At 40.7% G+C, this 22,558-nt stretch overlaps 2 protein-coding genes across 3 annotated transcripts; one reads left to right on the top strand and one right to left on the bottom strand.

Moving 5' to 3' along the window:
• Positions 1-1,760: 1,760 nt before the first annotated feature.
• si:dkey-6n6.1 (uncharacterized protein LOC100170811 homolog) lies at positions 1,761-16,486 on the bottom strand. Of its 2 annotated transcripts, none has more exons than XM_026927979.3 (11): positions 16,421-16,486; positions 11,807-12,025; positions 10,609-10,740; positions 9,767-9,948; positions 9,119-9,674; positions 8,910-9,025; positions 7,641-7,773; positions 7,327-7,484; positions 6,634-6,773; positions 5,587-5,913; positions 1,761-3,239 (listed from the first exon to the last, which is right to left on the bottom strand). In XM_026927979.3, the coding sequence occupies exons 2-11, from the start codon at positions 11,949-11,951 to the stop codon at positions 3,059-3,061; spliced, it is 2,070 nt and encodes a 689-aa protein (XP_026783780.3). In that variant the 5' UTR covers positions 11,952-12,025; positions 16,421-16,486; the 3' UTR covers positions 1,761-3,058. The 2 variants fall into 2 exon arrangements, with proteins under 2 accessions (XP_026783780.3, XP_026783781.3); XM_026927980.3 differs by having other exon boundaries at positions 9,773-9,948; positions 16,421-16,481.
• tpk2 (thiamin pyrophosphokinase 2) lies at positions 15,955-22,449 on the top strand. The gene is made up of 7 exons (XM_053236227.1): positions 15,955-16,423; positions 17,210-17,448; positions 18,603-18,666; positions 19,291-19,421; positions 19,902-20,020; positions 20,244-20,376; positions 22,071-22,449. The coding sequence occupies exons 1-7, from the start codon at positions 16,348-16,350 to the stop codon at positions 22,239-22,241; spliced, it is 933 nt and encodes a 310-aa protein (XP_053092202.1). The 5' UTR covers positions 15,955-16,347; the 3' UTR covers positions 22,242-22,449.
• Positions 22,450-22,558: the final 109 nt, after the last annotated feature.

Here is a 22,558-nt window from a genome sequence, read left to right as displayed (position 1 = left end):
GGAGTTATACCTACTACAAGTAAAATGTATATTGCTGATTCCAGTCATAATCTAAGAAAAAGTGACCACATATGCACAATGATTTACAGTAGACAAAATGCACAATGATTTACAGTAAATGGGCTCTGCCTGCTGAATTGTGGTTCTTCTGAAGGTTTCTTCCTTGCATCTCAGAGAGTTTTTCAATTATAGTTACAGTATTTATCAGATCCAGAGCGAGTTGCAGAAGTGATTTAAAGTCTCCATCAAAAAAGGGTCAAAAAGTTTATCAAGTTTAAACCCCGTTAAAGAGAAGCTAGTTTGGGTTAGTACAGCAACAAAAACATTGCAAGTTGAGTTTTTTTAAAGTGCTCATTTAAGTGGTTGTTGAAGAGTAGAAGTAGTTTTTGTTTGAAGACAATCAGTGACTCAGCCTTTTAGACAGCCAGAGGTAGTTCATTCCCTCACCTGGGTGCCAGGACAGGCTTCCTCACCACTTTCTCCCACTGGTTTGCACACTCTAAAAAGTTGTATATCATGCATCATATCAGTGAGCTCTGATTTTCACCATTTCCTATCTGGCCTGTAGTCTTGCTGAAAAAACATCAGAACAATTTTCCTACCACTATCAGTTTCCCACATCACTGTTCTCAAATAGCAATATAACACAAATATAGAATGTTACATTTAACAGAAATACCAACTCCAAAAATAGCTTCTAAATACTTGTGAAATGTGGTAGCAATTGGCTTAGTCGAACCCACAAGATCTTTAAAAGTTTCACACCGTCCCGTAAGTGTCACTTTTCCTTTGAGGTTACTTCCTTTGTTCCTCATCGTTGGTTTGTTTCCTTGATTGGGTTCACCTGTTTTGTGATATTACTATGTTACTTATTACTTAATGTGTGATATACCAACTGTTTTTTTCTTTTTTAAGGAAAATTATTGGGCATTGTGTGTGTCAGGTCCCTGGAGGACTAGTGGTTACGCCACAGCGCTCTCACCCCTGTGGCCCGGATTCAATTCCTGGCCAGGGAACTAACCCCAGCCACTGGGATAGCATGGTGCGCTCTCAGTGCCAGTCCCAAGCCCGGAGAAAAATTGGGGAGGATTGCATCAGGAAGGGCATCTGGCGTAAAAACTATACCAAATCAGATATACGTGGACCGATGATCCTCTGTAGCGACCCCTAATGGGAGCAGCCAAAAGACGAACAACAGCAACACTGGGCATTTTGTGTGTCATTCACTGCACACCCATTATGGCAGAACATAGTCATTTTCTTTAATCGTAGGTCTAGGATTTTCATCGTATAATCTAAAATGAAGAACAGACATTATCATGTTATCATACAGTCTGTTGTAGAATACTTATTGGGATCGTCTCATGAAGTGTGACAAGTCGTAATCGTGAAAGACTGCCGGAATCGCGCAGAGAAAAACCGGCTTCACACACTCTTTCTGTTGCCACAAGTATCTTACTTTAGTGCAATACACCAATTTCTCCCTCCTCTCTATACGTACAGTATATTGTATATTTTGTATTTTGTTTATTGTATTCTTATTTTTAACCTATTTTCATCATTCGCGTAATTCCTGATTTGCTAATGTTTTGATTCAAATATTAAATTTAACAAATAGCATTTAAAGATTAAAAATTGTGAAGTAGCACTTTGTACATAGAGCTTGGGAACTTGGGAAGTGCCTGTGTGTGTGTGTGTGTGTGTGTGTGTGTGTTAGCCTGTATTCTCTTAAAGCGGCTAACTTCTGAACACAGCAGGAGTGGAAATGTCTGAAACTTTATTTAGTAAACTGTAAGAACAGACTGTAGTACACAAACAAAAACACACACACCCCACACACACACACACACATAGCCAAGCCTGTGCTGTGTGTGACACGTGGGTGATTTATTCTAAATGCCGAATTGGGAATGTTAAAGCGGAATGCAGATAAACTAACATAACTGCTTTACATTAGCACACAATTAAAGAAGATAATACTGAACATTATACGCATAAACACACACACACACACACACAGTCTATAACTGCAAAGATCTGAATAATATTTGTAATATACAGTATTCTCATATTAGAACCTTTAAACATGGTTATAAACCACAGGTTAGAATAAACGAATGAAAGCGTTTGCTATGAAACAGGGAGGTTTAGCGCTTTAATGTAATTAGGAAAGTGAAGCATTGAAAAACAAAAATTCACTGTGGAGTTTCACATACACATAGGTTGTATTATTCACTTATCCAATCACATTGTTATTTAGTATATATGTGCAAAAAAATTTTTTCTGACAGCCTGTGACTTTTAAAGCAGCCTTATTTAATTTCTAATAACTTTAAATATGTAAATAACCCCACTAAATAATAAAAACTTTAGATGACCCTAAGGAATAGTCATTACCCTTGGATTGTGTTGAAATAACATTCTTTAAAAATTATTTTCGCCATTTTTCTCAGACTTTACATGAGTCATCTCACACACATCACTCACATCATACTAGTTTTGACTTAACGTTTTTTTTTAGTAATTCTGACTTAAAATTTTATTCATTAAGCTATGCAAAAATATGCACTTGTCATACACATGTTTTTAAAAATGATTCTATAAAATAACAATATTTGTTACACTGATCTGTGAAAGTCTGTTGTGTGTGTTATCACAAAATTATTCTCAGTGAAATGTGTTTCTTTAAAAAATAAGCTTTTTGTTATAATCAGATTAACACGTTTACTCGTCTTCTGTCTCACTGGTATAGCTTGATACATTTTTAAGTGAAAACTGGAATCCAGCTAAAATCCTGTGTACACTTTAAACAGGTTAGTAAAATAAAAATGAGCTTTCTCAGTCTTGATCATAAGCATAAGCACGCTGCGATTTTGTACTCACCACGAAACATACTTAAAAAATAAAAATTGCATTACTATTGTCATGTAAATAACTTGAGATGTCTGAATTGTTGTCATGGTGATGAAATGACCCCGCCCCCTAGGTCCTGTTGTCACCTGTTCCTCGGTTCCGTATGTGAATATATTTTGGATAAGAACCGAATGTGAGTGTGTGTTCACTCGTAGACCTGTTCATGTCTCTGAGGATGCAGGATCACGCTGCTGTACTCTTTAATACAGGTGAGTGCAGTGGGCGGGACTAAACGCCGATCAATCAGGTTATTCTGCAGGTGAACGGAGAGCAGAGGGGAGTCGTCACGGGCGGTGATGTCACACAGAGCGTTCACAGGTACCGAACTACACACACACACACACACAAGTACATATAAGTACATATAAATACATATAAATACACACATTATACACGCTAACCTCATGTAGTTGTGGGTGAGTGTGTGTGAGGAGTGCGCACTAACCTGTTGTAGTTATAGGTGTGTGTGTGTGTGTGTGTGTGTGTGTGTGAGGAGTGCGCACTAACCTGTTGTAGTTATAGGTGTGTGTGTGTGTGAGGAGTGCGCACTAACCTGATGTAGTTATAGATGTGTGTGTGTGAGGAGTGCGCACTAACCTGTTGTAGTTATAGGTGTGTGTGTGTGTGTGAGGAGTGCGCACTAACCTGTTGTAGTTATAGGTGTGTGTGTGTGTGTGAGGAGTGCGCACTAACCTGTTGTAGTTATAGGTGTGTGTGTGTGTGTGTGTGAGGAGTGCGCACTAACCTGATGTAGTTATAGATGTGTGTGTGTGAGGAGTGCACACTAACCTGATGAAGTTGTGGCTAAGTGTGTGTGTGTGTGTGTGTGTGTGTGTGTGAGGAGTGCACACTAACCTGATGAAGTTGTGGCTAAGTGTGTGTGTGTGTGTGAGGAGTGCACACTAACCTGATGTATTTGTGGCTAAGTGTGTGTGTGTGTGTGTGTGAGGAGTGCACACTAACCTGATGAAGTTGTGGCTAAGTGTGTGTGTGTGTGTGTGTGAGGAGTGCACACTAACCTGATGAAGTTGTGGCTAAGTGTGTGTGTGTGTGTGAGGAGTGCACACTAACCTGATGTATTTGTGGCTAAGTGTGTGTGTGTGTGTGAGGAGTGCGCACTAACCTGATGTAGTTGTGTGTGTGTGTGTGTGTGTGTGTGTGAGGAGTGCACACTAACCTGATGTGTGTGTGTGTGTGTGTGTGTGTGAGGAGTGCACACTAACCTGATGTAGTTGTGTGTGTGTGTGTGTGTGTGTGAGAAGAGTGCGCACTAACCTGATGTAGTTGAGTGTGTGTGTGTGTGTGTGTGAGGAGTGCACACTAACCTGATGTAGTTGTGTGTGCGTGTGTGTGTGTGTATGTGTGTGTGTGAAGAGTGCGCACTAACCTGATGTAGTTGTGTGTGTGTGTGAGGAGTGCGCACTAACCTGATGTAGTTGTGTGTGTGTGTGAGGAGTGCACACTAACCTGATGTAGTTGTGTGTGCGTGTGTGTGTGTATGTGTGTGTGTGAAGAGTGCACACTAACCTGATGTGTGTGTGTGTGTGTGTGAGGAGTGCGCACTAACCTGATGTAGTTGTGTGTGCGTGTGTGTGTGAGGAGTGCGCACTAACCTGATGTAGTTGTGTGTGTGTGTGTGTGTGTGTGTGTGAGGAGTGCACACTAACCTGATGTAGTTGTGTGTGTGTGTGTGTGTGTGTGTGTGAGGAGTGCGCACTAACCTGATGTAGTTGTGTGTGTGTGTGTGAGTGTGTGTGAGTGTGTGTGTGTGTGTGTGAGGAGTGCACACTAACCTGATGTAGTTGTGTGTGTGTGCGTGTGTGTGTGTGTGTGTGTGAGGAGTGCGCACTAACCTGATGTAGTTGTGTGTGTGTGTGTGAGGAGTGCACACTAACCTGATGTAGTTGTGTGTGTGTGTGTGTGTGTGCGTGTGTGTGTGAAGAGTGCACACTAACCTGATGTGTGTGTGTGTGTGTGTGAGGAGTGCGCACTAACCTGATGTAGTTGTGTGTGCGTGTGTGTGTGAGGAGTGCGCACTAACCTGATGTAGTTGTGTGTGTGTGTGTGTGTGTGTGTGTGAGGAGTGCACACTAACCTGATGTAGTTGTGTGTGTGTGTGTGTGTGTGTGTGTGAGGAGTGCGCACTAACCTGATGTAGTTGTGTGTGTGTGTGTGAGTGTGTGTGAGTGTGTGTGTGTGTGTGTGAGGAGTGCACACTAACCTGATGTAGTTGTGTGTGTGTGCGTGTGTGTGTGTGTGTGTGTGAGGAGTGCGCACTAACCTGATGTAGTTGTGTGTGTGTGTGTGAGGAGTGCACACTAACCTGATGTAGTTGTGTGTGTGTGTGTGTGTGTGCGTGTGTGTGTGAAGAGTGCACACTAACCTGATGTGTGTGTGTGTGTGTGTGAGGAGTGCGCACTAACCTGATGTAGTTGTGTGTGTGTGTGTGTGTGAGGAGTGCGCACTAACCTGATGTAGTTGTGTGTGCGTGTGTGTGTGTGTGAAGAGTGCACACTAACCTGATGTAGTTGTGTGTGTGAGGAGTGCACACTAACCTGATGTAGTTGTGTGTGTGTGTGTGTGTGTGCGTGTGCGTGTGTGTGTGAAGAGTGCACACTAACCTGATGTGTGTGTGTGTGTGTGTGTGTGTGTGTGTGAAGAGTGCACACTAACCTGATGTAGTTGTGGTTGAGGCGGAGGACGTGGAGGGCGCGGAGTTGGACTATCCCTCGTGGAATCTCTCGAAGCTGGTTGTGGTCCAGCAGCAGCTCGTTCAGGGAGTGCTGGAGGCCGAGGAAGGACACCTCGTTGATGCCGTCCTCCCTCAGGCGGTTGTATGACAGGTGGATGGAGACGAGGCCGGGCTGCATGTGAGCGAACACGTATCCCGGGATCCTCTCGATCTGATTGTGGTGCAGCGTGAGCTGGACGAGACCGACCGGCAGGAAGGACGGGACGTGGACCAGTTTATTATGGGACAGATCCAACGTCTCCAACTTACTGAAGGACAAGAACGGAGACATGTCTCTCTCAGACACCAAATAACCAAGTGAACTATAACTATAACCACAATATCACAGAGCACTGACTCATCATACACACGTGCTAATGATGAGATGGCGCCCTCTAGAGGTTGCCTTGTGTCTTGAGGCCTCACTTGTTGTTTTGTTTTCCATCCGAACCTCACAGTTTGAGTTATTTCTCACAGGAAGTAGCAAACTTTTGACTAAACTGTTTTCTAAAACTGGAACTCTACTCACGACACATATCATGACATTTTTTTTCTTTTTCTCCCCCCTGTTCTGTCATGAAGGCTGTTTCTCTGTGTATTACCGGTACTAATTTGGTTAAAGTACAGATATTGGTTAGACGAAGTGTACTTGAAAGTAACATTTATGAAGGTCCAGTTACAGAAAATTCCAGATAAGCAAATAACAACTGAATGATGATAACAGTCACCTTTTAATGCTCACCCATTAGCCTTTACTTTATGGCTATGAATGAGATAATTTAAAGTTTCCAGCCCTGTAGCTAGTCCCTGGTCTGATGAGCTGCCTTTAGCTAAATATCTTTTATCGCCTCTGCTGCAGTATTTTTTTTCAAGCACTTGGTTGATGACCCCTGGATTATAACATACAAATGGACAGTCAAACGTCTCCATGTAGAACTGATCGAGCTCGAGTGGAACAAACGTGGATCTGTAAACAGGACGTGACTGACCGTAAGTGTATCCACGCTCTCGGTGCGATTCGGTCCTCTCGGATTTTATTATGGCTCAGATTTAGGATTCGCAGGTTCACTGTCTTATTGAGGAGTCCAGCGTGAACCACTTCAATCCGGTTATCTGACAGATGCAGCTCCTACACACATACACACACACACACACACACACACCACACACACACACTCTCTCTCTCAATTTTTTTTGGTACTTTGTATAAATCAGCACACTCAGCTAAAGCCTGATAGAGGCCACAGGGATGCTAAACACGCATGACTTCCAGCTCTGTCTTAACATTTAATCTTTTTAATTTAATTTATTTTTCATTACACACTCATCTGTGGGTAAGACACACACACACACACACACACACACACACACTCCTTCCCACACTGAGACTAACGCCCTATGAAAATAAAATAATCCTTATCAAGAAGTCATGTTTTCAATGGACCATTAAAATCCCTAATAGAAATAAAAACATTACGAAGGTTATTTTATGCCAAAGTATTAAACGAAATTACAAAATCCACAAGCAAAATGTTATCAAAATCTAAAACTAAAAATAAATGTTTTTTTCCTTGGTATATTTTTTACAAGTAGGTGGAGCTTAGTGTAAGTCTTTTGGACAACTGGAACTAGTTTTAGTTCATCACTTTAATTAGTGATGATGATGATGATGATGTAATGACCTTTAGTGATGCAGGCAGGCCGGAGGGAATGGCTCTGAAGTCGTTATCATCCAGTCTGAGGTAAATGAGTTTCTTGAGGTGCCTGAACGCCAGCGGGGAGACGTTCCCATCATGGAAATGATTGTCCTCCAGCTCCAGAGTGAGCAGCTGGGACAGACCTGCGAGAAGAAACATCCAAACGAAATTCCTATCCCACTGAGCAAGCTTTTAATAAACAGAGAGTCCATCTTTCTCAGGGCAAAGAATCAAACTGAAGCCAGCTCTGTCCTTTTAACCTCACACAGTTGAACTTGTGTGTGTGTGTGTCTGTGTACCTTTAAAGCTGTGAGGTGTGAGTCCGCTCAGTTTGTTGTCGTTGATCTTCAGCTCCAGCAGTGAAGGCGGCAGCGGGGGGATTTTGGTCAGATTGTTCCCGTCCAGATTCAGACGACGCAGTTTGGTCAGATTCTGAAACACACACACGCACATCGGTGATCGTTGTGGTTCTCAGCCTCGATGGAGCCAGAATTCGTAACACTTGTGTGAGAAAAGGGAATTTGACATCATGGTGTTTGCCCGTGGTGTGTTTGTCCACGCAGAATATTTTCCCGTTTACTTCAACAATGAAGTGAGAATTCTGTTCAAACCACAAATCACATCGACTCGCTACCTCATACCATAGTATGTGTTTATTACATATTTTACACATGTAAGACATGAACCTGTAGGCCATAGGCACAGTGTCAGGCTTTAGGTTAGATAAAGGAGCAGAGCTGGGGTTCATGGACGTTGGGACTCGAGATGCAAACATCATTCCTGTGTTATATTCTGTCTCTCTCTTTTAGTCATGCTGTCATAAATAGTTGTGTCAGAGTCTGAGCATGGCCTACAACTATACAGCACTGCTGAATTCTGGATTGTGATTGGTCAGAAGGTGTTGATTAATTTTCTATAACAGCAGCTCTGACAGTAGTACAGCTGCAAATCACAGGTTTATGTTAACGCACTCGCTCTGATACGTTATCGTTTCTGTAGTAACTTGCACAGCGAACGCTCCACATAAACAGATTTAAAAAACGTGTGTAATCATTATAGCGAAGGAGATGTTCATTTATGGAAGGAGTCTCCAGTGTCTGCTCTTTAAAACAGTCAGAGATAAAGCTGTAACTTCTGACATCTTCAGGAGAGAGGAGTTTATGCTTCGCCGTTTCTTGGGAACATGACAAGCGTTTTGTCTTATTAACTTCAAGAAAGAGAGAGAAAAAAAGAGAGGTTGGTGAGGGAATGACGTATTAATGTATAAAAAGTAAAATGCATTGTTCTTTAATAAATGAAAAATTATAATCATTGGCAAATTGGTATGAGAGGAATAAAAGGCTTGGAGACGTGCTGTTGTAGGAAAATAATCAACGTTGGGGTGGTAAAAATAACTCCAGTTCATCACACCACATGTTATAGTTAGACATTTTGAAAATGTCTTGACTTTTGTCTTTTTTGTGTGATTTCTTGCTCTTCCGTTTGTGTGATTTCTCACTCTCCCTCCACCAAAGTGTTTGGTTGTTAATGGTGTGTGTGTGTGTGTGTGTGTGTGTGTGTGTTCTCACCCGGAACACGTCCAGCCCCAGTGAGGTGTCATCCAGTTTGTTCTTGCTCAAGTCGAGCCACTGTAGATTGGGCAGTCCATGCAGCGCTCTCATGGGGATCTTACTGATCTTATTATCTAACAGACAGACAGGTGTGTGTGAGTGTGTGTGAGAAAACCGGATCTTACTGACCTTATTATCTGTCTATCTACCTGTCTGTAGCAGCTCACCTGCCAGGTAAAGGGTTCGGATGCCGGCATCTTTGATGAGAGGCAGGCTGGTTAATCCGGTGCTGCCGCATGCGATCAGAGCGTCAGACAGCAGACATCCTGCCGGGAGGGACGCCATATAAGTGGAAGGACGGATAACAGGACGACCCACAACATTGGCCCCGCCCCCTCTGCCTCTAACCACACCCCCTCCAGCTCTAACACCTCCACTAGGTGCTAAAAGTCTGGGTTGCTTTGTGGGAGGAGGGAGGGGCCTTTGCAATACAGATATCGCCGGCTTCCGGGCGAGAGACGCAGCATTTCTGCTGACTGATGAACTTTTGGTGCGGCTGTTACGTAAGACTGGGACATCATCGTCATCCTCGTCAGCATCACTATCGTCTTCCAGATAGTCGTCATCGTCGTGGTCATCGTAGTCAAATAGATCTGGGAACGTGTCCTGACGAGCGGCCACTGGAAAATTCCCAATTCCTACTTCAGGTGCTTGCTGTTTCATCTTCGGTCGTGGTGGTGGTGGTGGTGGTGGTGGTGCATGCTTCTTCTGTGCAGGTGGAGGCTGTGTAAAGAACATGAAGAGATCATGTAAAGTGATTTAGAGCACTGAGATCATCATCTTTATTTATTACTGTAATTATTCATGCATCACACATTTACAGCTTTAACTGGTCTTTTTCGTGCTGTCTCCGGCTTGACCTTCACGATGACCTTTCCCTGTGATGCTTTCTTCTTTCCAGTCTGTGGATAGACTTTCTTCTGTCCACTCGTTTTCACCAGCTTCACTCCACGGGCTGGTTTCTGGTGGCCATCCTGAAGCCTCGAGGCAGGTAAAGCTGAAACCAGAAAAAAGAAATAAACCAAACATAACATTAAAGAGCAGTGGGTTATGAGAATCAAGCAGAACATTTAGAGAAACAAACAATATTAGAAATTGAACTGGACAATAAAGAACAAAATGGACATTAGTCAGTATGTAGGACATTATAGACCAAACCAGACATTAAAGTGCACCGGAAATCAAACTTGGTGTTTCAGAGCTTTTTGTTTCTTCTAGTGCATCTAGAAAAAAAATATTTTCTATATGTCATTTTAGAGAAATATTCTCATTTTAATTTTATAGTTCACCACTTCTGGGAAAACATAAAAAACTTCTCATGACTCATCCTGAACTAGTCTTGAGTTTGTCCAATTAAATGAGAACATAGTATATGCCCCACCCCCAGGGGCGTGTCTTTCTCTACAGCAGTAAACATAGTTCATTGGTGTGTTTTTTGCTTTCTCGTCATCCCGTATATTATTCCCATTTCCGATCATCGCTTGGTGGAGAATAAATGGTTGGAGTTTATTCATTTGGAAGAGGGTGGAGTTATGTGAGTTATGTGTTTTTTCAGAGGAGTGTTTTATCACCTTGGGGCTTTTCAATGCAGCAGTGTCTCTACCTCAGACTGATGAAGAAAACGTGTGTGTGTGTGTGTGTGTGTGTGTGTGTGTACCTATATCCAGGCAGGGCACTCCATGGCACTGAACTGCACCGTTTCTACACTGGCACATGTTACACGCATCTGGAGACCAAACAGCTCCCTCAAAGAGGAAGATCCCGTTCACCAGGCACTGAGCACTAGGCGCTGACACACACACACACACACACACACGCTTCATAATTATACAGTCCAAATTTCTGAACTCTGGACAAGACTAATAGATCCTCTGATTCTCATGCTGAAAGTGTATCAGTATTGTATAGTTATGATCACATCCTCCTCTGAGGTCTTGGGCACGATGTACCAAATTAAAGCCAGTTCAAATGAAGTTGTGTGCTTGACTGAATTGTTCAGTGCCTTAGCTGATCTTACATATAATTAAATATTTAAGCATGTATAACAAACGCAATGCAAAGTATAATGTGCTAAACAATTATACAATTATAAAGCAATAATTTAAGCAATGGATAGGCAAAGACAAACAATGCTGGACAGTTTTACAAAGAAAAAAAAACTGGCAGTATGAGTGTGAGGTTTGAAAATAACGAGAATTCCCATCGCCAGGTGCAGCGTCTCTGATAGCATCATACCACCTCCGTTATTGTGTCAATTTCATACGAGAGTAAAGAACAAGAGTAAAGCAGAGATATCAAACACTTGATTTACTAAAGGGGTTTGTGTGTGTGAATCAGGATCAGAATCAGAACTTGAAAAAAACATACAAGCTACTTTACTAACTTGATTTATGAACGATTGTGTCTTTCCTATAAGCAAAATTACATAGTGTTTGTTTTTCAGGTTTGCATTAATGAATATGCAAAAAAGAAAAAAAAGAGGGCGGAGACAGTGCAATTGGGGTAATTTATCACCTGCAGTGTGATTTACTGCAGTCTGAGAGACGCTTCAGGAACTGAGAATGTGTGTGTGTGTGAGTGAATACGACTGAAGGGTAAGTATTAAATGTGAGGAAGCCTGTTTCTGCCATTTTAAGACAATTTAAAGTCTCAGAATTATGAATTAATGTTACATAGTAGATATTCGCTCCAATACCAACATTTCGCAAGGCTGTGAAAATGTTTTCTTTACATTTATACCACCTTTGCACTGCTTCCAAAAAAGTCAGTCACTCTGCTATCTGCTACCGTCAAGTGTGTGATTTGAGACACAGTTAATCAGATTCAGATAATATACAAGAGTCATGAGAACTCACCTGGATGTACAGGTGTGTTAAATCCAGCTGTTGCTGCCACAGCGCGGCTCTTCTGTCTCTCATCCCTCCGGCTCGCTCGTAGGCCGTATGTGACACTCACGCACACAGACAGACACACACACGTGTAGACTAAACGCAAGTACATGATGTGTGTATGTATGTCAGATTTACTTAAGTGCTGAGCTGTGTGTGTGTGTGTGAGACTCTTATACTCTGAGGCTGTGGAGAGAGAGAGAGAGAGAGAGAGAGAGAGAGAGTGAGGGGGCGGAAAAAGAAAACATGTTTAACAAAACCCCTCTTTCATTCCTCCTTAACAGTCTACCACTCCAATCCACCCACACACACACACACACACACACACACACACACACACACACTGAGCTCAGTCTGACAGAGAAGGCGTACCTGTGGCCGGAGTGATTATGATAGAAACACACTTCCCCTGCCATTAAGTTGCTTTTGAATTCTGGATTGTGATTGGTCAGAAGGTTCTGATTAATTTTCTGTAACAGCAGCTCTGACAGTAGTGCATATAACATAACTGCTGAGAACAGGAACTAACGTCCACAAAATTAAAAGTAACTATAAACAGATTTTAAAAAAAGATTTTAAAAAAATAAGTAGCTAATAGCTCCGTAAAATTAAGTATTAGTATTATATGTCACCAGCTAGGTAGTAATCACACTGATTGGTTGGCATCGGAGTAGCTAGTAATCTTGGTGGTTAGTTACTATTTCCCTATAAATAAAATAATATATTAAATAAAAATAAGGTATTAAATCAGAGTTACAGCCAGAGGCATCACTGCAGTAGCTGCACATTAGCTACAGAAACTAGCTATCTAGCTTGGATTGGGTTCTCAAGGGTCTTTCTGTAACAGTGACAATAACAATCTTATTTACAGTAGACAACGGACTTAGCATCAATGTTAATTTAATAATAAGCGATAAAAATAAAAATGGCTGACTTCCATTCAATCGTTTGCTAAGTAGCTAATGTCAGAGTCAGTATCCTGTAGCCTATAGCTAATATAGCCACTTTCGTGTTCCAGTGTTAAACTAAAACTTTCTTTTAATGGTAAAGTCAGACGAGGTGAACTTCCTTTGAAGTCTCTGGCTGATCTGACGGACCAATCAGAACTGAGCGTTCCACAGAGCCGCAGTGTGATAGATACGGTGGAGTGTCTCCTCACTAACGGCTGGAGTAAAGGTGCTCTAAAACACACACACACACACACACACACACACACAGAGAGAGAGAGAGCAGTGAAAGGCAGCTTTGTGTGTATGCGTGTGTGTGTGTGTGTGACATTCCTGTCTGAAAACAGTGTCTCTCTGAGTAAACCGCAGTCTGATTTACATAAATATTACTGGATAGACTAAAGACACTTCCTGCTAGTGCACTTTAGAGTGTACGAGTAGCGTGCACTTAACTGATGTACTCATATAAGAGGCACTTATATAAGAGTTTTGGACATACAGTGCACTTCTATAATACCGATATCGGTATTATAACCTCAGACGTCACTACAGATTTACGTGAGAGTTACGCATTCGTGGGCGGAGTTTGTCTGAAACAGAGGCGTGTCTCAGTTACGCTCCATTCTGACCTCTGCGCATTTTTCTTGCGTGATATCGGATCGAGTGAGGAGCAGAATTAAATCCAGCACCGCTATCTGACAGTTTGATGGAACCACAATATGTCACACTGAAATTCATGTTTTGTCTGTAAATACACTCACACACACTATGGAACGTCACTCGAGGACAAAATTAAACATATAAATATGACACTATTCATTTATTAATAACATCATCCCATTGAAGAACACACAATATTTCTCACAGGAAGGACATCGGAGGAGACGCATCTTAATCAGAGACATGGCTTATCTCGTGGAGGGAATATTTTATGTATAAAATGATGAATGAAGTTAAAGTTTCTCTGTAAGCGTAGCAGATGAGCGCTTGGTCAGATTATCCTTCAAAACAAGGGCACGTTTTCTTTACAGCAGAGCGCATCGAATTAACACACCCTCTGGCGTTGTTTTATTAATTCCACAAATCAGAATGACTAAAAGCGTGATCAAATAGATTATTTCCGCACACACATTATGATTTCATAACCTCGATTTACGCACATGAGTAACTATCAGAGCACAATATTAAACATAATAATAAAATATAAAATAACAGTCTGTGCTGGATCAAGTGCTATTCTACGCACTGCAGAATAGTGAGTGCAGAAGCCATTTTGTTAAATTAAACCTGTGATTAATGTGATAATTACAACTAGGATTATTCATGCAGTAATATATTGGTGATATACGAGACTCCTATTAGATTTATTTCAATGCTTCCCATCTTCTCATTCATATATCATCATATTTTTCATCTTTAAATTGTCTCTTGCTTTTATGTAACATCATAATTCATTTGACAGCATAGAAATAAATGCTATTTCCTTCTTCAGTCTGTATTTTCTATCCCTGATTTTTTTCAGGTTTAAAGGTGAGTGTTTGTGTTTAAAGGCGGTGGTCTAGACGCTGATGAAAAACTCTGGCAACCTCTGAATATATGTAAACGTTTCTGCGTAAATACTGACGTAACTTCTGGACTTAAGCCGCCAACATTTAGGATAAATCGACTACATAATCTATTAAATCCCTGTGTAGTGAATTTTTATGGAGTAGGAAGACATTTGTGATTCAGCCATAGCTGAGTAAATTGCTAGCGTGATTGAATAACCGAATTGAGTCAGATCAGATCAGATATTACAGTTTAAGTTGTCTACCAACATAGTGCACAATTTTCTCTATTTAGTGCATTTTACATCCAGAATGTTCATTTAGGATCACAAAATTAGTCTTTGCTCATATTAGTGAGTTGTTTGTTATAGTGGATGTTATTAGCCACCTGATTCACTTCCTGTTGTTCAATTCCAAAATAAAAAAGTTAAATAGGGAATTAGAAGTCCTTTTTAAACACGTAAACAGTCTCTGGGAGCTTCCTGTCTGTCTGGCTTTAACGTATTCTCAAAATTTCAGTCTAAAAACAAAACATTAAACACCCATAATAGACACGACGGGACATTTTTAGCCCTGTTTGTGCACTTTAAGATGTGTTTGGGATGCAACCCTGGAGAGTCGGAGGGTTTTGGTCGAGTGTAGGCGACCCCTCACAAAACACCACAATGTTTGTCTATTTTGTTCATGACCAAGTGCGAATCACTGGCTCCAAGATTGACCTACACACACACACACACACACACACACACACACACACACACATACACATATATACTCGGTGGAGCCAGACATGTCAGAAATACGATTGAGCTCACATGAGGATGGATTTTCATAGCCAATGTAAACATTTTGTGTTTTTAAATGATTGTGGAGGAGACACTGGTGATGGAGTTCAAACCTCAAACTCAGCTCATATCTACACACACTCACACTTCAGCATTAATAATAATAATAATAATAATAATAGCTACCCAAAACAACTAATTTATAAACAGTCCTTTATGAGTTGGGTCATAACGCTTATTGGGATATATTTATTAACTTTTATACCACAACACTGCTGAATTCTGGATTCTGAGTGTTTTCTGTGAGGAGACGTTTATTTAACGTTTAAGGAAGGAGTCTCCAGTGTCAGCGCTTTTTAACAGTAAGTGGTAAAGCTGTAAATTTAAGTTTCAAACAAACTGTGTGTGTTTTTTTTTTATCTTATTAGCTTCAAGAGGGAGAAAAAAAGAGAGGGTGATGACTGAGAACGAGTGTTTATAGCTGCTATAATGTAAGTGAGAACTGAAACTAGCTTGTTTTTTATGGACGTTCCACAACATTAAATGTCTTGTAAGCTGTAATTTGCAGGTTGGAATGACGTCATTTTCCACCTCAGCATGATCGACTTGAGAAATGGGAAAAAAAAACCAATGAAAGATGCATATTTTCCTCCTCAAACCCCAAACTGTAGAGTCAGTGTTTAAGATTTAACAAGCGTATATATCTGCATGTTGATCGATCTAAAGCAAAGTTGAGGTGGCAGCAGGATAAACACACCAAAAGTGTGACGTGTCATTCTTTAATCATTGCAATCATTGGCAAATTGCTGTGTTATGAGAGAAATAAAATACTTTGGGACATGATTTCATAGGAAAATAATCAATTTTAGAGTGGTCACTAATGTCGCTTAATCACACCAACCCATCACACAGTATTTAACTGTAACAACACACACACACACACACACAAGCTAGTAAGCTAGTGAGTGTATTTTAAAATGTAATAATTATTATTACAGATTATTTGTGATTCTAATCAAGCATTTTGTCTCTGAGGTAAAATCACTTCCATGTATTATTCCGTCGCTTTTGTCGCCACCTGGTGGCCACGTGATGTCACTGCAGCTGTATTGTAAATGGTGTCTGCTGTGCGTTAATGGCGTTTTCAGTGCTGGCGCTTAAACTATCGCTCATCAGGCGTCTTATTTTCATTACATCAGTGTAAGAATCAGCAAAAAAACCGCCTGACGATGAGCGCGATATTGTTATCGTGGTCAGAAAAAGTGCTACAGCTTCTCCGGCGTATGAACAGCTTTCATTTACCAGGTCAGTATCCGGGGTGGTGTTTTAACGTTCACTGCAACGCCGCATATCTTGCATCTGCCTGGACTTCCGGTTTCTGTCAGAGGCTGAAGTTCGTGTTGTAAATTTAATAAAATAAATAAATAAATAAATAAAAACACCAAGAAAACCCAAAACCTCATTAATCGCAGGATATAAATCCACACTGAATTGCTAATATCCTACATAACCGTGATTCCGCCAATCAGGCTACTCGAAACTTTTATTATTTGTTTATTTTTATCCCATGTTGCTTTTATATTATTCAGAGTGAAATAACAGTTAGAGTTTGTTATTGTAAATATTGTTTAGACCACGCTAAATTGATGGAATATTACTTAACTAACCAGGTTTGTTGGTTTTAAATCAGGCGCTGTTAAAGCCACCAAAAAGGTCCTTTGGGATGCAGAATAAATCAGCAAACCGAAAGTGATAGAACAACATACAGCACTGAATGGAGTGGCAGAATTGTACAAAACAGTTAAATGACTGTTTTTTGATTTACAATGTGACTGGAAATGTGAAAACTAAATAAAATTTGTATGTGATACAAATGTTGAGCTGTTTTGAAAACATTTATTCATGAACACTGAGCTAAAATTTAGTGTTTATGCCTCACATTTTCAGGGTCCAGAGTTCGATCCTGAGCTAAATTCATATAAATTTACTCAAAAAACCAAGATGTTAGGTGAACTGATGAATCTGTTGGCCTTAGATGTGTGTAAGTGTGTAAGAGAGATTCGTGGTTGTTTGTTTGGTGTGTTTTTGCAGGTTCTAGTTTAGAGAAATGTCTGCGGTTCGAGGTCGCAGGTCAGCAGGTGGGCTGGATCCGCCCGGGCGTGGCGTCGGTGCTGCGCCGTTACCCGGAGGTGTTCTGTACAGTAGGGGGCGCTATAGAGCTCTGCCCCACGCTGGACACGTATGAGCGCAGGACGCAGGCGGTGGAGGTCGTGCTGCAGACGCTCAGAGATCAGGCAGAGTTTAGGTGTCTAAAGGGCTGGAGAAATGAGGTGAGAGCTCAGATTTTTTTTTTTTCAGTAACAGAACCTTAATCTCTGATCTGAGACAGTTTAATATTTGTAATCTGAGATGTTCTTCATAATCTGGGATGTTCTCTATAATCTAATGCCGTTTTTCTTAATATGAAATGTTCATCATAATCTCAGATGTTCATCGTTATCTGAGATGTTTTAGGTTAGCTGAGATGTTCTTTATAATCTGAAAGGTTCTCCATATTCTGAGGTACTCTCTGTAATCTGAGAGGTTCTTCATAATCTGAGGTATTATCTTCAGATTTCAGATGTTCTTCCTAATATATGCCGTTTTTCTTAATATGAGATGTTCGTCATAATGTCAGATGTTATCTGGAATCTAAAATGTTTTTGTAATCTACTCTGTTGTTCATAATCCCAGCTGTCCTTTGTAATCTGAGATGCTTTTGGTTAGCTGAGATGTTCTTTATAATCTGAAAGGTTCTCCTGAGGTGCTCTCTGTAATCTGAGAGGTTTTTCATAATCTGAACTGTTCTTCGTAATATAGATTGTTGTCCCTAATCTGAGATGTTCTCCATAATCCATAAACTGACATGTACCTTGTAATCTAAAAATATTCTTTATAATCTGAACTGTTATCTGTAATCTGAGATGCTTTCAGATATGAGATGGTCTCCATGATATACACTGTTTTTCATAATCTGGTGATTTCCTCCATAATCTGAGATAATCTATGTAAACTACACTGTTCTTCATAATCTGAGAGGTTCTTAATATTCCAAGATATTCTCTGTAATCTATATTGTTCTTCATAATCTGAGATTTTCTCCATAATCTGAGATAATCTATGTAAACTATAGTGTTCTTCATAATCTCAGAGGTTCATAATATTCCAAGATATTCTCTGTAATCTATTTTGTTCTTCATAATCTGAGATGTTCTTTGAAACATGAACTGTTCTTCGTAATCTGGAGATTTCTGAGATAATCTGAGATAATCTGTGTAATCTACACTATTCTTCATAATCTCAGAGGTTCTTAATATCTGAGATAAATCTGAGACTTTCTTTGTAATCTGAATTGTTCTTTACAGCCTTCGCCTATAAACTGTTGTCTGTAATATGAAATGTTGTTTACTTGTTCTTTTTTGTTTGTTTTTTTTTTAATCTGCAGAAGTATGCGGTGATGCCGAGGTTCTGCGACACTCCGCTGATGCACATGGAGAGAGCAGCGACGAGTACGTGTTCATACATCACACACACACACACACACACTCCGAACTCTTCGCTGAGAGGCACCGTGTGACAATGCTAACGCTAATTGTTATTATTTGTTTTAAAGTACCTTTTAGAGTTCTAAGACAGTATCGTTTTAAAATGGAGTAAAAATAAACATTTCATGTTTAATGTTAAATAAATACCAAGTCATGAAAGCGTCATCAAGAAATGTACCAGTAGAGGGCGCCTGATAAATGTTACGTAAATATTTAGCAGCACGTGTATTCGGTGTAAAACGTTACTTGTGACTAATCGCTGGACGTGATTGGTTAGAATTTACGCCAATCACTTTGAAAAATTCGAGCGACTGAATGTCATTTAGCTCATAGCTAATGAGTTAGCTATGTGACATTACTAGATTACTATCTAAATGATTAGCTAGATGTTTCATTTTTTTGCGTCTTTGGGCAGACAAGATGACATCACTACAAAATTTATAAAGTTGCTGTGATTGATTAGTAAACATTAAGCTACGGTATTCTAACGCGCTCGCATTGTAAGCGTTTTCTGTTAACTAGCTAATCACATCCAAGAGAGTGGTTTTTATTTCCGTTCCTCTCTGTTTTGCGCGTGCAACGATGCAGGTCTGTTCGGAGTGAAGCGTTATGGTGTCCACATTAACGGATTCAGTCGAGACGGAGACGGGAAGCTGAGCATGTGGCTCGGCAGGAGATCCAACTCTAAACAAACTTATCCTGGAAAACTGGACAACCTGGTACACACACACACGCACATTGGAGTAATGTTAGCATGAGATTAAAGTGAGATTAGAGTAATGTTAGCGTGAGATTAACTTGAGATTGGAGTAATGTTAGCGTGAGATTAACTTGAGATTGGAGTAATGTTAGCATGAGATTAGAGTGAGATTGGAGTAATGTTAGCGTGAGATTAGCGTGAGATTGGAGTAATGTTAGCATGAGATTAACGTGAGATTGGAGTAATGTTAGCATGAGATTAGCGTGAGATTGGAGTAATGTTAGCATGAGATTAGCGTGAGATTGGAGTAATGTTAGCATGAGATTAGTGTGAGATTTGGAGTAATGTTAGCATGAGATTAGCGTGAGATTGGAGTAATGTTAGCATGAGATTTGGAGATGTTAGCATGAGTTGAAACGTTACCTTAAGTTTAAGCAACTTAAACACTTTTTTGACCACCTGTGTGTGTGTGTGTGTGTGTGTGTGTGTGTGTGTGTAGGCAGCGGGAGGTCTAGCAGCCGGCTGCAGTGTTAAACACACGCTGGTGAAAGAGTGTGAGGAGGAAGCGTGTATCCCTCCATCACTGGCGCAGAAAGCGCGACCCATAGGAACCATCAGGTACATCATCCTAATCCTCTGACATCACTTCCTGTTTCTGTCAGGTCCTATATAACAGCGCATGCTAAGCTTGTGCTTATTCAGTGCTTCAGTAAGATGAACCATCGCATCATCAGATGGGTGGGTGTGTCCTAATGATCTCTGTATCTCTGTTACCACGACGACAGGTGTTTTATTTGTGGATGTTTAGCGGTTCTGCTTTAATAACCTCTGTGCTCTTCAGCTACACATACGAGGATGACGAGGGCGTGTTCCCCGAGTGCCAGTTCGTGTTTGATTTGGAGCTCCCGAGCGATTTCAAGCCTCAGATCGGAGACGGAGAAGTGCAGGAGTTTTATTTCTACCCCATCGACAAGGTAAAACATCTGCTGTATAATACACTATATGCCCATAAGTTTGTGCACCCCTGACCATCACACCCATGTGTGCGTGTTGAACGTCTCATTCCAGATTTATTCCCCTGTGTTTACTGTTATAATGAGCTCCACTCTTCTGGGAAGCTTTCCACTAGATGTTGGAGCGTGGCTGTGGGGATTTGTGTTCATTCAGCTACAAGAGCATTAGTGAGATCAGGCGCTGATGTTGGGATGTCGAGGAGGTCTGGGGTGCAGTCGGTGTTCCAGTTCATCCCAAAGGTGTTCAGTGGGGTTGAGGTCAGGGCTCTGTGCAGGACACTCGAGTTCTTCCACTCCAACCTTCACACACCATGTCTTCATGGAGCTCCCTTTGTGCACAGGGGCATTGTCATGCTGGAACAGGTTTGAGTCTCTTAGTTCCAGTGAAGGGAAACTGTAAAGCTACAGCACACAGAGACGTTCTATACAATTGTGTGCTTCTGACTTTGTGGTAACAGTTTGGAGAAGAAACACATATGGGTGTGATGGTCAGGGGTCAGAGCATGTGATTGGAGCGGAGCGGGGAGTGCTCAGACCGATCAGCTCAAACCAGAATGCACTTTGTGATGTGCTGGTTATGGAGGTTATGGAGTTCAAACATTGTGAAGAACGTGGTGAAGAAGAAGAACGAGGAAGGAGAAGAAATTGAAACGGAGTGTGGAGAGACTGTGAGAATTAGTAAAGATTCCTTTTGAATCTTTTGAATCTTTCCTTATTGCCAGAAAGCATGAGGACGTGCTACGCAAACATAAATGAAACATAAATAAACATAAATGAATTAATAAAATTAATAAAAGGTGAAGCTTGTAACAGAACGTTGTGCCTGTTTGTTAGGGTTTTTTATGGAATGTGAGCCAGAAGATAAATGAGAAATTATGGCACAGACTAGACTACAGCAGTAAGGCCCACATCCCAAAGTGTTTTATTCCTTTTATACCACAACAATTTGCCAACAATTACAATTTTTAATTTATTAAAGAAAATGGTTTCATATTTTTATCTGTTTAATCGGCAGAGGAACAAGTTAGTTCCTGTTCTCACTTACGTTATAGCAGCTATAAACACTCGTTCCCTCTCCAGCTTCTCTTTTTCTCTCTCTTGAAGTTAATAAGACAAAAATAAAAAGGCAGCTTGTTCCGCATGATACCGAGAAACCGCAAAGAAGCGTAAACTCCTCTGTCCTGAAGATGTCAGAAAACTTAAAGTTCCAGCTTTACCTCTGACTGTTACAAAGCGCTGACACTGGAGACTCCTTCCATAAGTGTTACATAAACACATTTATAATTACAGAAAACTTCACATCAGTGATTTTTTTTGTGGAGCTTCCACTGTACGAGTCCCCTGTGAACGAGCTGTTACTATAGAAATGACAATGTATTAAAACTAATGCATTATTTATAAATAAACCAGTGATTTGCAGCTACACTACTGTCAGAGCTGCTGTTACAGAAAATTAATCAACACCTGCTGACCAGTGCTTCATTAACGCAATTCACTCAACAAGGAACGTTAGAACAGTTGGATGAGGTGAAATTACTAATTTGAGGACGCTGTTTTATTTTACAACAACAGGGTTTGAAACGCTGAAGTATTTCTTATGTACATTCTGATGCGTGTGTGTGTGTGTGTGTGTGTGTGCGTGTGCATGTGTGCAGGTTAAGGAACTGATCATAAGTGAGGAGTTTAAGCCAAATTGTGCCATGGTGGTGCTGGATTTCCTCATCAGACACTCCGTCATAGAACCCGACTCAGGCGAGTTACGCACTTTCAACACATTCTCTAAACATGTGTGTGTGTGTGTGTGTGTGTGTGTAGATTTAAAATAAAACTAATCCCATCCAAATAGGGCTTTAGACAGCAACACGCTGTCCAACTGCATTTTCTTAAACTTTCACAGAGTATTAATTCTTTTATTTTTGACAGTTGACACACATTTACCGCATGCTAGCTTGGTTAACTTTTACAGTAAGGGTGTGTGAGAAACAATCTTGACTCTTGTTTTTAAACGTCGTTTCGCACTTTTCTTTTTCAGAGCTGTATTATCAGGAGTTTGTCACCGGGCTGCACAGATTGTTATAGAAGACGGATAACCGAAAAAACACCGCTGCAAGATATTAACCTCGTACGACACTGAGCCAAGACT

Source organism: Pangasianodon hypophthalmus, chromosome 8 (assembly GCF_027358585.1).
Source record: "Pangasianodon hypophthalmus isolate fPanHyp1 chromosome 8, fPanHyp1.pri, whole genome shotgun sequence".
Lineage (NCBI taxonomy): Eukaryota > Metazoa > Chordata > Actinopteri > Siluriformes > Pangasiidae > Pangasianodon > Pangasianodon hypophthalmus.
Note: the sequence above shows the minus strand (reverse complement) of the source record. Positions and strands in the feature narration are given on the sequence as shown.

Excerpts from the sequence above, each read along its gene's own strand:
- tpk2 (XM_053236227.1), top strand. The coding sequence starts at position 16,348 with ATGAGCGCGATATTGTTATCGTGGTCAGAAAAAGTGCTACAGCTTCTC. Across the intron at positions 17,449-18,602 it reads TAAAGGGCTGGAGAAATGAG|AAGTATGCGGTGATGCCGAG; the intron begins GTGAGAGCTCAG and ends TTTAATCTGCAG. Across the intron at positions 19,422-19,901 it reads CTGGAAAACTGGACAACCTG|GCAGCGGGAGGTCTAGCAGC; the intron begins GTACACACACAC and ends GTGTGTGTGTAG.
- si:dkey-6n6.1 (XM_026927979.3), bottom strand. The coding sequence starts at position 11,951 with ATGTACTTGCGTTTAGTCTACACGTGTGTGTGTCTGTCTGTGTGCGTG. Across the intron at positions 9,675-9,766 it reads GACCAGTTAAAGCTGTAAAT|CCTCCACCTGCACAGAAGAA; the intron begins GTGTGATGCATG and ends TTCTTTACACAG. Across the intron at positions 3,240-5,586 it reads CTCAACCACAACTACATCAG|TTCGGTACCTGTGAACGCTC; the intron begins GTTAGTGTGCAC and ends GTGTGTGTGTAG.